General features: G+C 55.1%; 1 protein-coding gene across 1 annotated transcript in view; it reads right to left on the bottom strand.

The window, feature by feature from the left end:
* Positions 1-122: 122 nt before the first annotated feature.
* Positions 123-16,186, bottom strand: part of SELENOH (selenoprotein H) — a 94,461-nt gene continuing 78,397 nt past the window's right edge. The window contains exons 2-4 of the mRNA XM_082274184.1: positions 9,473-9,618; positions 3,015-3,126; positions 123-280 (exon numbers count right to left, since the gene is read on the bottom strand). Coding sequence (XP_082130310.1) covers positions 3,026-3,126; positions 9,473-9,618 — 247 coding nt within the window. The 3' untranslated portion in view covers positions 123-280; positions 3,015-3,025. The remainder of the gene's footprint in view (positions 281-3,014; positions 3,127-9,472; positions 9,619-16,186) is intronic.

Genomic DNA, 16,186 nt, shown 5'->3' with positions numbered 1-16,186 from the left:
ACTGCTGATGCGGCCCCCGATGAATTTGAGTTCGACACCCCTGGCCTAAAGGAAACCTGAAATCGGCCGCTTCCAACAACCTTTCAAAAATGAACTTTTTCAAGGAAACAACAAAGACAATAATATATAGAAAACTTTATTTTCAAAACATCCATAAAACTCTCCTCAGTGTCCGGTATTCTCTCCAGAGCGTTCCACCTCTGCCGGCCAATTCTCAGCGATGTAACTGGTGATCCCCATTGGCTACATCCCATCATTAGTGCCAGGTCCAGGAGGAACTCTAGGTGGAAAAAGAAATGAAATTCAATGTACAGGAAATTCAGCTGCACTTTTATCCCATCCATGTCCTGTATGCTTGTGTATCAATATCCCTTAAAGCCGATCTCCAGGTTACAGTTCTGTTGTGGTGTTTAAATACTTTTTAACCACTTACTACCCGCCCGTCGTCAAATGATGGCGGAGCGGTGTAGCTCATTACCATGGGACACCGTCATATGACGGCACACCAGAACAGCTCGGGGGGGCGTGCGGAGCAGCGATCGTGACCGCGCCGTGTCCACTCTCGGTAAAGAGTCAATGACATGACTCTTTACCCATGTGACCGGCTATGTCCAATCACAGCTGGTCACATGTAAATGAGGAAGTGCTGTTATTTGGCTCTCCTCGGTGTGTGAGGCGAGGAGAGGCGATCAGCTGCTCCTCCTCATAGGGGACACAAATACAAGTAATCAGTGCCCTGATTACACAAAATGTAAAAAAGTGCCATCAGTGCCCATAGTACTGCCAGACAGTAGCCTAGCGCATTATCCTTGGCAAGTTTATTTGGATAAAATTGTTTAAAATCAAATACTCACAAACAAACAAGAAGTTTCAGGCACATCAATTCCATACACCTATGGACTTGACCATGGCCTCCAGGCTCTGAGGAAGAGGCACAGCCTCGAAACGCGTCAGCCCTCTGCTTCCAGTAAAGACGTTGATCCTCTGGTAGGAGGCAGGTGTATGGAATTGATGTGCCTGAAACTTCTTGTTTGTTTGTGAGTATTTGATTTTAAACAATTTTATCCAAATAAACTTGCCAAGGATAATGCGCTAGGCTGGTGCGCCCTTTTTTGCTTTGTATTTTCAGTGTCTGGTCGACCACCCTGGTCGTAAGGGGCAGCAAAGCCTAGCCATCATGGATGCCTAATATCAGTACGAGTTCCAGGATTGTAACAGCCTGAGGACCAGGTTCCGAGCGCAGGAAAAGGGAGTGCTGTCCAGCACTTATCTTTTTTGGAATACTGCCAGACAGTGCCTGCTCATCTAAGCACTGACTGGCAGCACTATGGGCACTGATGGTGCTGCCCATCAGTGCAGCATATTAGTACCTCCTCATCAGTGCAGCCTATCAGGGCACATCAGTGAAGGAGAAACATTTTCAAAATTTACTCTCGGAAAATAAACTTTTCAAAATGTTCTCTTTTTTGTAAGAAATAAAAAAACCAAGGTGATTTAACCAGTTGCCGACCGCCGCACGACTATATACTGCGTCGGTCAGCCCCGGCCAGGCAGAGTGACGTAGGGGTACGTCACTCACCTGTCACCGACTTGTGAGCCAATTGCGGGCGGGCGCGTGCCCGCCCCGTTCACTGACAAGTCCGAGCATGTGACCGGCGGACCCGATCGTCCGCCGGTCACTCACGATCGCTCCGGTGAAGGGAGAAAGGCGGACGGCTGATGTAAACAAAGCTGCCTGTCATTCTCCCTGGTGTAAAAATGAAGATCAGACGGTTCTACTATGTAGGACCATTGATCTCTGTTTTTGCACCAATAGCCATGTCCCTTTACAGTTAGAAACACGCCCCTAGGACACACTTAACCCCTCCCTCTCCAATACAGTTAACCCCTTCACTGCCAGTGTCATTTTTGCAGTGACAGTGCATATTTATAGCACTGATTACTGTAGTAATGTCACTGGTCCCCCCACAAGTGTCAAAAATGTCAGTCAGGGGTCCGATCTGTCCACCGCAGTACCGCAAAAAACAAAAAAAAACAAAATCGCAGATCGCCGCCATTACTCGTAAAAAAAAAAAAAAAAAAAAAACACCAAAAATGACAAAAATCTTTCCCTTTGTCAGTAAACACGATAACTTTTACGTAAACCAATCAAAATACGCTTTTTGCAATTTTTTTTTTACCAAACATGTAGCAGAAAAATTGGCCAAAAATGTAAAAAAATTTTGATTTACTTTTTTTGGGGGGAATTTCATATAAAAAAAATGTGAAAAATTTTGTTATTTTTTTCAGAATTGTCGCTCTTTTTTTGTTTATAGCACAAAAAGTAAAAATCGCACAGGTGATCAAATACCACCAAAAGAAAGCTCTGTTTGTGGGAAAAAAAAAAGGACATCAAATTCGTTTAGGTACGGCGTCGCACGACCGCGCAATTGTCAGTTAAAGTCGCACAGCGCCGAATCGCAAAAAGTGGCCTGGACGTAAGACAGCAAAATCCTCCGGTGGTAAAGTGGTTAAATACCGCCAAAAGAAAGCTCGATTTGTGTGAAAAAAAAAAAATGTCATATGGGTACAGTGTTGTATGACTGAGTAATTGTCATTCAAAGTGTGACAGCGCTGAAAGCTGGTCTGGGCAGGAAGGGGGTGACAGTGCACTGTATAGGCAAGTGATTAATGTGAACAATAATGGAAGCACCAACTTTCAACTTTTTTTTCCGAAGGTGCAAACTAAGGTTGGCAATGTAATCCTGAACATATGATTGGGATATTCCTGCATTCACTGTGACCAGCATTCTTTTTTTGGGGGGGGGGGGGGGGGGGGGTTGGATCCAAGTCAGATCTGTTGCACCCTGATAAGATTCATGCCTATCGGGTTTCCTGCCATTGGCTCTGAATTGAATATTGTGCTATGCAGTGTGGCAGCACAGTAGAGCTGCATAAATAATAGTTAACAGATCGCAATCTCGATTCAGGAAAAGGAGGATTTGGCTCCATCTGAGTATCACCAACACACCAACCTGAAGTGTAATCACTGTAACGCCTTCTTCACCGAGGAGACGATCTCCTGGGGGTCGGGGAACTTCAGTTTTCGGGGTGGACCTTTCTTAACCCCGGTCCAGATTTCCACTCCTGTCAGAGGAAAAAGATAAAAGCCGATCAACATTGGCGAAAAAAATAAAAAAATTCTTGAGAAACTGTGCAACGAGGAAGCCATGAAAAGAAAGGGTCCCGATCAATAATCCGTCCTCTGCTCAGATCTGATGTTGGATTGTAGCAAAATCTCCCATTTCATCAAAAACTGATACTTTAACTACATAACGACCGCCCACCGCAGACATACTGCAGCAGGCAGCCGCTGGGCAACGAGAAAAAAAAAAAAAAAAAAAAACGCAGAGGTGATCAAATACCACCAAAAGAAAGCTTTATTTGTGGGGGGGGGATCAATTTCATCAGGGTACAGCGTTGCCAACTGCGCAATTGTCAGTTAAACTAACGAAGTACCGTATGGTAAACAATGGCCTGGTCATGAAGGGGGGGGGGGGGGGGGGGCAAATCTTCCGGGGGTGAAGAGGTTAATGAATGCTTATTAACTTGCCGACTGCACTACAGCGCCGTCGCCCAGTTCTGGAGGGGCCTCTTGATGTCCTTTGTTCTCAGCTGATTACAAATCAAGGTGGAGGGCCATTCGAAGCACTTTACCATGTGATCAGAAGCTGTGACCAATCACAGCTGAATCCATGTAAAAAAAAAATAAAAAATGGCGGTTATCAGCACTTCCTTTGTCACTGTGTGAGGAAAGGAAAGCCGATAATTGGCTCTCCTGTGACAGTGCATGCAGGGATGGTTCACACCATAAAACTGCACTCCAGATCTGTTATGGATGCATTCCAGTGCAGAAAAATGCAGCACATTTTACTTTTTTTTTCTCTGGAAAACCCTGGAACTGACCGCACCGGTGTGAACTATGCCATTGGAAACAATAGGTCCATGCGTTTTTGATGCAGAAAAAAAAAAAAAGCACTGGACTGCATTGTGGTGCAAACTGGCCCTTCTACTGATCAGCGCCACACCCATCAGCTGCGCCCAGTTGCCCCCACACCCCCACCCATCATCCCACACCACCAGCAGCCACGCCAACCAGCTGCACCCATCCCACACCCCCAGCAGCAACGCCCACCAGCTGCACCCATCATCCCACGCCCCCAGCAGCCACACCCATCATCCCACACCTCCAGCTGCACCCATCATCCCACACCTCCAGCAGCCACACCCATCCCACACCCCCAGCAGCCACGCCCATCATCCCACACCCCCACCCATCATCCCACACCTCCAGCTGCACCCATCATCCCACACCCCCAGCAGCCACGCCCATCATCCCACACCTCCAGCTGCACCCATCATCCCACACCCCCAGCTGCACCCATCATCCCACACCCATCATCCCACACCCCCAGCAGCCACACCCATCATCCCACACCTCCAGCTGCACCCATCATCCCACACCCCCAGCAGCCACGCCCATCATCCCACACCCCCAGCAGCCACACCCATCATCCCACACCTCCAGCTGCACCCATCATCCCACACCCCCAGCAGCCACGCCCATCATCCCACACCTCCAGCTGCACCCATCATCCCACACCCCCAGCAGCCACGCCCATCATCCCACACCCCCAGCAGCCACGCCCATCATCCCACACCCCCAGCAGCCACGCCCATCATCCCACACCCCCAGCAGCCACACCCATCATCCCACACCCCCAGCAGCCACACCCATCATCCCACACCCCCAGCAGCCACACCCATCATCCCACACCCCCAGCAGCCACACCCATCATCCCACACCCCCAGCAGCCACACCCATCATCCCACACCCCCAGCAGCCACACCCATCATCCCACGCCACCAGCAGCCACACCCATCATCCCACGCCACCAGCAGCCACACCCATCATCCCACACCCACACCCTTCATCCCACACCCCCAGCTGCACCCATCATCCCACACCCCCAGCAGCCACACCCATCATCCCACACCCCCAGCAGCCACACCCATCATCCCACGCCACCAGCAGCCACACCCATCATCCCACACCCCCAGCAGCCACACCCATCATCCCACACCCCCAGCAGCCACACCCATCATCCCACACCCCCAGCAGCCACACCCATCATCCCACACCCCCCAGCAGCCACGCCCACCAGCTGCACCCATCCCACACCCCCAGCAGCCACGCCCACCAGCTGCATCCATCATCCCACGCCCACCAGCTGCACCAATCATCCCACGCCCACCAGCTGCACCAATCATCCCACGCCCCCAGCAGCCACGCCCACCAGCTGCACCCATCATCCCACACCCCCAGCAGCCACGCCCACCAGCTGCACCCATCATCCCACGCCCACCAGCTGCACCAATCCCACACCCCCAGCAGCCACGCCCACCAGCTGCACCCATCCCACACCCCCAGCAGCCACGCCCACCAGCTGCACCCATCATCCCACGCCCACCAGCTGCATCCATCATCCCACACCCCCAGCAGCCACGCCCATCATCCCACACCCCCAGCAGCCACGCCCATCATCCCACACCCCCAGCAGCCACGCCCATCATCCCACACCCCCAGCAGCCACGCCCATCATCCCACACCCCCAGCAGCCACACCCATCATCCCACACCCCCAGCAGCCACACCCATCATCCCACACCCCCAGCAGCCACACCCATCATCCCACACCCCCAGCAGCCACACCCATCATCCCACACCCCCAGCAGCCACACCCATCATCCCACACCCCCAGCAGCCACACCCATCATCCCACACCCCCAGCAGCCACACCCATCATCCCACACCCCCAGCAGCCACACCCATCATCCCACACCGCCAGCAGCCACACCCATCATCCCACGCCACCAGCAGCCACACCCATCATCCCACGCCACCAGCAGCCACACCCATCATCCCACACCCCCAGCAGCCGCACCCATCATCCCACGCCACCAGCAGCCGCACCCATCATCCCACACCCACCATCCCACACCCCCAGCTGCACCCATCATCCCACACCCCCAGCTGCACCCATCATCCCACACCCCCAGCTGCACCCATCATCCCACACCCCCAGCAGCCACACCCATCATCCCACACCCCCAGCAGCCACACCCATCATCCCACACCCCCAGCAGCCACACCCATCATCCCACGCCCCCAGCAGCCACACCCATCATCCCACGCCCCCAGCAGCCACACCCATCATCCCACACCCCCAGCAGCCACACCCATCATCCCACACCCCCAGCAGCCACACCCATCATCCCACACCCCCAGCAGCCACACCCATCATCCCACACCCCCAGCAGCCACACCCATCATCCCACACCCCCCAGCAGCCACGCCCACCAGCTGCACCCATCCCACACCCCCAGCAGCCACGCCCACCAGCTGCATCCATCATCCCACGCCCACCAGCTGCACCAATCATCCCACGCCCACCAGCTGCACCAATCCCACACCCCCAGCAGCCACGCCCACCAGCTGCACCCATCATCCCACACCCCCAGCAGCCACGCCCACCAGCTGCACCCATCATCCCACGCCCACCAGCTGCATCCATCATCCCACACCTCCAGCAGCCACACCCATCATCCCACACCCCCAGCAGCCACGCCCATCATCCCACACCCCCAGCAGCCACGCCCATCATCCCACACCCCCAGCAGCCACGCCCATCATCCCACACCCCCAGCAGCCACGCCCATCATCCCACACCCCCAGCTGCACCCATCATCCCACACCACCAGCTGCCGCACCCATCATCCCACGCCACCAGCAGCCACACCCATCATCCCACACCACCAGCAGCCGCACCCATCATCCCACACCACCAGCAGCCGCACCCATCATCCCACGCCACCAGCAGCCACACCCATCATCCCACGCAACCAGCAGCCACACCCATCATCCCACGCCACCAGCAGCCACACCCATCATCCCACGCCCCCAGCAGCCACACCCATCATCCCACACCCCCAGCTGCACCCATCATCCCACACCACCAGCAGCCACGCCCACCAGCTGCACCCATCCCACACCCCCAGCAGCCACGCCCACCAGCTGCACCCATCATCCCACACCACCACCAGCCACGCCAACCAGCTGCACCCATCATCCCACGCCCACCAGCTGCACCCATCATCCCACACCCCCAGCAGCCACGCCCACCAGCTGCACCCATCATCCCACGCCCACCAGCTGCACCCATCCCACACCCCCAGCAGCCACGCCCACCAGCTGCATCCATCATCCCACGCCCACCAGCTGCACCCATCATCCCATGCCCACCAGCTGCACCCATCCCACACCCCCAGCAGCCACGCCCACCAGCTGCATCCATCATCCCACGCCCACCAGCTGCACCCATCATCCCACACCCCCAGCAGCCACGCCCACCAGCTGCACCCATCATCCCACGACCACCAGCTGCACCCATCATCCCACGACCACCAGCTGCACCCATCCCTTGCCCCCAGCAGCCACGCCCACCAGCTGCATCCATCATCCCACACCTCCAGCAGCCACACCCATCATCCCACACCCCCCAGCAGCCACGCCCATCATCCCACACCCCCCAGCAGCCACGCCCATCATCCCACACCCCCCAGCAGCCACGCCCATCATCCCACACCCCCAGCTGCACCCATCATCCCACACCACCAGCTGCCGCACCCATCATCCCACACCACCAGCTGCCGCACCCATCATCCCACACCACCAGCTGCCGCACCCATCATCCCACACCACCAGCAGCCGCACCCATCATCCCACGCCACCAGCAGCCACACCCATCATCCCAAGCCACCAGCAGCCACACCCATCATCCCACGCCACCAGCAGCCACACCCATCATCCCACGCCACCAGCAGCCACACCCATCATCCCACGCCCCCAGCAGCCACACCCATCATCCCACACCCCCAGCTGCACCCATCATCCCACACCACCAGCAGCCACGCCCACCAGCTGCACCCATCCCACACCCCCAGCAGCCACGCCCACCAGCTGCACCCATCATCCCACACCACCACCAGCCACGCCAACCAGCTGCACCCATCATCCCACGCCCACCAGCTGCACCCATCATCCCACACCCCCAGCAGCCACGCCCAGCAGCTGCACCCATCATCCCACGCCCACCAGCTGCACCCATCCCACACCCCCAGCAGCCACGCCCACCAGCTGCATCCATTATCCCACGCCCACCAGCTGCACCCATCATCCCACGCCCACCAGCTGCACCCATCCCACACCCCCAGCAGCCACGCCCACCAGCTGCATCCATCATCCCACGCCCACCAGCTGCACCCATCATCCCACACCCCCAGCAGCCACGCCCACCAGCTGCACCCATCATCCCACGACCACCAGCTGCACCCATCATCCCACGACCACCAGCTGCACCCATCCCTTGCCCCCAGCAGCCACGCCCACCAGCTGCACCCATCATCCCAACCCCACCAGCTGCCACGCCCACCACCCCCCCTCCTGCAGCTACCCCCCTCCCCAGCTGCCCCAATCAGCGCCCCCTTGCAGCGGCGCTCATCAGCAAAAGGAGAAAAATTACTTATTTGAAAAAAAAAAAAAAACAAAAAAAAAAACTCTGTCTCCAAAAAATGATAGAAATATCATATGGGTGCAGTGTTACACGATTGCGCAATTGTCATGGGGGGGGGGGGGGGGGGGGTTGCTGACAGCGCCTGGTATTGAAGTTGGTGGTGAATGGGACAGGTGTTGTATTGCAGCTGTAATGTATTTGGGACCCTGTGAGCTGAGGCCTTACAGGTCCATCTTCTAGAAAGGTGACAACCTTTCCTTCTACACAAATTACTGTTGTCACCTTTGTGCTGTCCCTGACCAGCTTTTAGCAAAAGCGACTTTACATTACAGGACAGGATACCATCCTCAGCACGTCAAACAAAGATACGCCTAGGCCCCGCCTATTCCGCACTTGTATCAAATCACGCCCCTCTTTGAACAGGTACAAGTGGAATGATGGGAAATGTAGTTCTCTATAGTAGATGCAGCAAGCTGGCCGAGTTCTGGGAATGGAGGTGCCGGCTCTGAACTCCACATCCGTATCAGAAGGGTGAAGAGAAGAGAATGGATCTTTCCAAGAATCACTCCTGCTGGTAGTTATATTAGGTAATCCCTTTACCGGGGCTAGGACACACATGGGGTGGGGCTACCTAGTCACATGACCAGGAGGAAATTCATAAAAAACACAGAATAAAAAAAAAAAACACAGAAAAATAAACACTTGCAGCAGGGGTAAGGCGGGATGCGGAGGAGCCAAGTCATTGGAAGGGGCGATGGATCCGCTTAAGGCGCAATCTCTTCGCCGTCACACTTGCGTTACCCAGATGGAAAGGAGGTCGATGACTGGAATAAACGATCGCCCGGTAAAATCAGGACTCACCCTCAGCACCCCCATGGTGCAACGTCACCTCGAAACTTCCTCTGCGTGGTTTGGCCGGGTTGACCTCAATGCAGATCTCAGGAAAATCAGACAGAACGGCATTCTTCAGCTCATTGGCAGCGCGGCCGTACACTCGTCAGCTGGTGCTGGGACAAAAAAAAAAAAGTCACTTTAGCCAAAAAAAAAAAAAAAAGTTACAATATTGGTAATTAGGAGTTCAAGAGGTTAGCCAGATTAGAATAGATTTTGAATGATCAGCAGATACAAATAACTGGATTTTTGTAAGATCTTACCGTAAAGGCTTTTTATCTGAAGTCCATTGACAGACGCAACCTCCGTCTTCATTAGCTGAAGATCAGCCAATACTGAGCGTCTGGCATCGGCAGCTGGTGCTCAAACTTTTTTTTTCGGGGGGGGGGGGGGGGGGGCGCAAAAAGAAAATGTAATAAGTATTGCTTTGCAGCAAAAAACGCAGTAAAAAAATTGCGTGACTTTGAGGTCATGGTAAGGGCATGGCACAGGTGTGTCAATGTGCATTTGGTGGGCTGTCGGTTTTTTTTTTTTTTACACTTAACCACCGGAGGATTTTGCTGTCTTACATCTGGGCCACTTTTTGCGATTCGGCACTGTGCGTCTTTGACAATTGCGCAATTCCGTACCCGTACCCCCAGTATCGTGCAACGCCGTACCCAAACGAAACGAAATTTATGTCCTTTTTTTCCCCACAAACAGAGCTTTCTTTTGGTGGTATTTGATCGCCTGTGTGATTTTTACTTTTTGCGCTATAAACAAAAAAAAAAAAGCGTAAATTTTGAAAAAAATATTTTTCACATTTTTTTTATATGAAATTCCCCCCCAAAAAATGTAAAAACCAAAATTGTTTTACATTTTTGGCCAATTTGTTTTCTGCTACCTATGTTTGGTAAAAAAATTCACAATAAGCGTATTTTGATTGGTTTGCGCAAAAGTTATTGCGTTTACTAACCAAGGGAAAGATTTGTCATTTTTGTTGTTTTTTTTTTTTTAAACGTGTAATGGCGGCGATCTGCAATTTTTTTGGCGGGACTGCGACATTGCGGCGGACAGATCGGACCCTTGACTGACATTTGACACTTTTGGGGGTACCAGTGACATTACTGCAGTAATCAGTGCTATACATATGCACTGTTACTGTAAAAATGACACTGGCAGGGAAGGGGTTAACTTTATTGGAGAGGGAGGGGATAATGTATGCCTGGTCCTTACGTGTGTGGGGGGAGGTGACTGTATGACACAGGGACAGATCGCAGGTTGAGCTATGCTGAACCCTGCAATCTGACCCTGCCTGTCACTTAGGAGATCCGCCCACTCTGTTTACACAAGCAGGCGGATCTCCACACTAGATCCCTGACGATCGGGGAAGAGCAGCGGCTATCGCCGCCGCTCCTCCCCTGGCCCGACTCTCGCTGTGACTGAATACAACGGGAGCGAGCCTCCGGCAGCGCCCGCGCACCGCCGGGAAAGGGGAGTGTCTGACGACGTAGTACTACGTCGTCAGACGATAACGAGCCACTCTGCCGCAGTAATATTACCGTAAGCAGAAGTAAAGTGGTTAAGGAGCTCCATTACCCTTTAAGGGGCACAGTATTTTACTGGCTTCCTAGACAGCAATTTCCATCTGGCACTAAAATCCAGAGCTCTTAGCAAAGTGTATCTGGCTCCATAAGAGGCCTTTCCCTCAGTTTTAGGTAGTCTTTTTAGTAAACTGGTGGTCTCAATCATGACTGGTCTGTTGGTTAGGTTTTGGTCAAGCTCAGGGCAGGGGATGGATTGCTTTGCTTACCTGGCTTTTCGGAAGAGGCTCCAGTCCAGAAATTAGTCTGGGAGGAGGCGGGTAAGTCTGGGCCAAGACGATCAGACGAACGTTCCGAACTTCCGGTCCGACACACTCCGGTCAGGTCGCCAGCGGTCTCACAAGCAGCTTCTTGCAGAATGAATGACTGCAAACTGAATGCTTGCTGATACGCGGCGGCGGTATAATGAGTCTGTCCACTCCACATGCGGCTCTCTCCTCAGTCTGCGTCGGTGGGCGGGAAGGACGTGACGCCGGGGCGGTGCACCGCCCCCACGCGTCACGTCACCACAGGACCGTCCCGGGATGTCCTGCTGTGATTGGTCCAGGCTGGAGTCTGGACCAATCAGCCAGGAGTCCAGTAAAGTGGGAAGTGTCGGGGCACATTGCTCTGCGCCCCGACGACCTCCAGAAGGCCGCCAATCAGCGCCCGTCTGCCTCACGTGGGAGGAAAACCCCCCCCCCCATACCCACCACTAGGTCCAGCGCCCCTAGTGGGCTAAAAATTGACTTTTAAATCTTTTTTTTTTTACGGGGGGGGGGGGGGGGGTGCCCCTGCGCCCCCTATCAGCCGGCCGCCACCAGCCAGAGGATCCCAAGACCTGGCCACAAACCTCTGGACTTTCAGTTGAGGCAAGACGCAAACAGATCCACCTCCGGAGTCCCCCACCAGGCACACAGGAGGGGGAATTGCCTCCGGATGAAGGGACTATTCAACCTTGATCCGACACCTGACGACTCAGGTAATCCGCTTGCCAATTCCCCACACTCAGGATGTGGAAAGGAAAGAGCGGAACAATCAGCTTCCGCCCAAACCAGAATCTCTGCCACCTCCTTGGCCGCCAGGGCACTCTTGGTGCCACCTTATTGATTGATGTAGGCCACAACCGTGGCATTATCAAACTGTATCCGAACCAGAAAACCGCATAGCCAGCTCGCCCAGTGGAACAGGCAGAGCTTGATCGCTCTGAGCTCCAGAATGTTGATCGGCAAAGAAGACTCTGACGCCCAAGTCCCCTGGGCACAGAGCTTCCCCAGCACTCCACCCCAGCCGGACAGGCTGGCGTCCGTGGTGACTACCGTCCAGAACAGCAGCAGGAAGGACTTGCCCTGAGAGCAGGAGACTGGGATCCACCAGGATAGGGTCGACTTTGTGAGATGATTCAAATCTTCTGGTCCAAAGACTGATGGTCCCTGTTCCATTTTGCCAGAATCTTTCTGCAAAGGCCTGGAATGAGACTGAGCAAACTGGACCGTTTCGAAGGTCGACACCATCAGACCCAGGGCCCTTATACAAGCCCGATTGGTTTCCATCAGCAACCTGACCGCCCTTTGCAATTTCTGAAGCTTTTCCAAGGGACGAAAGACCCTCACTAGAGCGGAGCCAGCCCCAGATAGGTGACCCATACAGATGGTGTCAGAGCAGATTTCTTGAAATTAATCGTCCACCCAAATTCTTGAAGGGTCTGGACTGTAATAGAGATGTTGTCCAACAGACCTGAATGAGAGTCTGCTCGCAACAGGAGATCGTCCAGATATCCCGAAATTGAGATTCCTCTCCGACGCAACAAGGCCAGCACAGGGGCCAGGACCTTGGTAAAAACTCTGGGAGCGGAGGCAAGACCAAAGCTTAACGCCACAAATTGAAAGTGCTCCTCTGCCACCGCAAAGCGGAGGAATCTCTGATGTTCCTCGAATGTGGGGACTTGGAGAAGAAATCCCCCCGATTCAAGACCGCCACCACCCAAATGGACTCTAAACCTCTGAACCCGCACAAAGCCTTGAGATCCTGGATTGGACGCACCTTGTCCTCCTTTCTGGGCACCCTGAACAGGTTTGAATAAAAACCTTGAGAGCGTTCCTGTGGAGGAACCGGCACAATCACTCCTTGAGCAAGGAGGTCCAGCACAGCTTCCTGAAGACCTTTCAAATGCTCTGGAGACAGGTGACGATTTCACCTGTCCCCTGGCCCGGACCAAAATCAGACCCTTGATCAACTTATCTAGTGAGTCGCCAAACGTTCTCCCAGAAAAAGGAGATCTGTAGGGGGGTTTCTTGGAAGCTTGGTTAGCCGAACCATGTGCCGTAGAGCAATCCCCACAGCCGAATCTCTGGCTATCAGGGGAGCCGCATCCAGGGACGCATCACACAGGAACACAAAGGGGCCTGGGCCATCTGGTCCACAAGCTCATTCAGTACCATGCCCGCAGCCCCCGCACTCTCCTGCGCCACGCACCGCAGCCCCCGCACTCTCCTGCGCCACGCACCGCAGCCCCCGCACTCTCCTGCGCCACGCACCGCAGCCCCCGCACTCTCCTGCGCCACGCACACAGCCCCCGCACTCTCCTGCGCCACGCACACAGCCCCCGCACTCTCCTGCGCCACGCACACAGCCCCCGCACTCTCCTGCGCCACGCACACAGCCCCCGCACTCTCCTGCGCCACGCACACAGCCCCCGCACTCTCCTGCGCCACGCACACAGCCCCCGCACTCTCCTGCGCCACGCACACAGCCCCCGCACTCTCCTGCGCCACGCACACAGCCCCCGCACTCTCCTGCGCCACGCACACAGCCCCCGCACTCTCCTGCGCCACGCACACAGCCCCCGCACTCTCCTGCGCCACGCACACAGCCCCCGCACTCTCCTGCACCACGCACACAGCCCCCGCACTCTCCTGCACCACGCACACAGCCCCCGCACTCTCCTGCACCACGCACACAGCCCCCGCATTCTCCTGCACCACGCACACAGCCCCCGCACTCTCCTGCACCACGCACACAGCCCCCGCACTCTCCTGCACCACGCACACAGCCCCCGCATTCTCCTGCACCACGCACACAGCCCCCGCATTCTCCTGCACCACGCACACAGCCCCCGCATTCTCCTGCACCACGCACACAGCCCCCGCATTCTCCTGCACCACGCACACAGCCCCCGCACTCTCCTGCACCACGCACACAGCCCCCGCATTCTCCTGCACCACGCACACAGCCCCCGCACTCTCCTGCACCACGCACACAGCCCCCGCACTCTCCTGCACCACGCACACAGCCCCCGCATTCTCCTGCACCACGCACACAGCCCCCGCATTCTCCTGCACCACGCACACAGCCCCCGCACTCTCCTGCACCACGCACACAGCCCCCGCACTCTCCCGCGCCACGCACACAGCCCCCGCACTCTCCCGCGCCACGCACACAGCCCCCGCACTCTCCTGCGCCACGCACACAGCCCCCGCACTCTCCTGCGCCACGCACACAGCCCCCGCACTCTCCTGCGCCACGCACACAGCCCCCGCACTCTCCTGCGCCATGCACACAGCCCATTCCGGCACAGAGTTCACCCGGTATGGAAGAGATTAAAAAAATATAACATTTATAAAACAGAACTTGTGTGATCAGCCAGATTCAAATATAAAGAAAAATATTAAATATCAAATAAAAATGTATCTGGTCAACAAAAGTGATAGAAATAAAGATATAAATGAGGGAAGGTCAGTGTGGGGGAGGGGATAGGTCTCTCCTATAGGCTGTAGGGCTCACCAGTGCTCTATGACGATCCGGTCCTCTCCCCCGGGGTTCTCCTTCCTCTTCTCTCCCTTCTTCCCCTCCTCCACCTCCCCATTCTTCATCTTCTTCTCTCCCTCCTCCGCCGCCTCTCTCTTCCTCTTCTTCCCACGTGTCGCCATCTCTGCACAACACTGCGCGTTCCACCGTGCGCGTCCCCGCCGCTTTTTCCCGCCTTAGTACTCCCTACAGCGCATTGGCTACGTAACGTGACGTGACCAGCGAGAGGAAATGGGGCGCGCTCGCCTTCTGATGTGAGAAAGGGAGCGCTTCGCCCTCTGCTGGTGGGAGTGAGGCGCTGCAGCTTGTGCTCATCTTGGCATCATCACCATTGGCAACAAAGCTGCTATTAACCACTGAACCCCTTTGGAGCCTAATCCGTTTTCTGAAATATGTTGTTTAAGTTACAATCAGTATTTTTTACTCGAAAACGACTTAGAACTGCCAAACATTATATATGTGTGAGGAGAGCCAATCAGTGACATTTCCTCACAGGGGAGATCTGCACTGATCATCAGTGCAGCCCCAACAGTGCTCAGTAGTTCTGCCTTTCAGTGCCCATCAGTGCAGCCTATAGGTGCTCATCAGTGCTGCAAATTAGTACCTCCTCATCAGTGCCGCCTATCATTGCCCATCACTGCCGCCTATTAGTGCCGCCCATCAGTGCTGCCTATTAGTGCCGCCCATCAGTGCTGCCTATTAGTGCCGCCTATCAGTGCTGCTCATCAGTGCCCCCTATCAGTGCTGCTCATTAGTGCCCCCCATCAGTGCTGCTCATCAGTGCCCCCTATCAGTGCTGCTCATCAGTGCCCCCCATCAGTGCTGCTCATTAGTGCCCCCCATCAGTGCCCCCTATCAGTGCTGCTCATCAGTTCTGCCTATCAGTGCTGCTCATCAGTACCGCCTATCAGTGCTCATCAGTGCCACCTATCAGTGCCCATCAGTGCCACCTATCAGTGCCCATCAGTGCCACCTATTAGTGCCCATCAGTGCTGCATATCATTGCCACCTATCAGTGCCCATGCCTGCAGCCTATATGTGCTGCTCATCAGTCCTGCCTATCAGTGCCTCCTATATGTGCTGCTCATCAGTGCCGCCTATCAGTGCTCATCAGTACCCATCAGTGCCACCTATCAGTGACCATCAGTGCTGCATATCAGTGCCACCTATCTGTGCTGCCTATCAGTGCCCATACATGCAGCCTATATGTGCTGCACATCAGTCCTGCCTATCAGTGCCTCCTATCTGTGCTGCCCATCATTGCTGCCTATCAGTGCTCATCAGTGCCGCCTATCAGTGCTGCACATCAGTGCTG

This window comes from Pelophylax lessonae (genome assembly GCF_965119305.1).
Source record: "Pelophylax lessonae genome assembly, chromosome: 12".
NCBI classification, from domain to species: Eukaryota; Metazoa; Chordata; class Amphibia; order Anura; family Ranidae; genus Pelophylax; species Pelophylax lessonae.
Note: the sequence above shows the minus strand (reverse complement) of the source record. Positions and strands in the feature narration are given on the sequence as shown.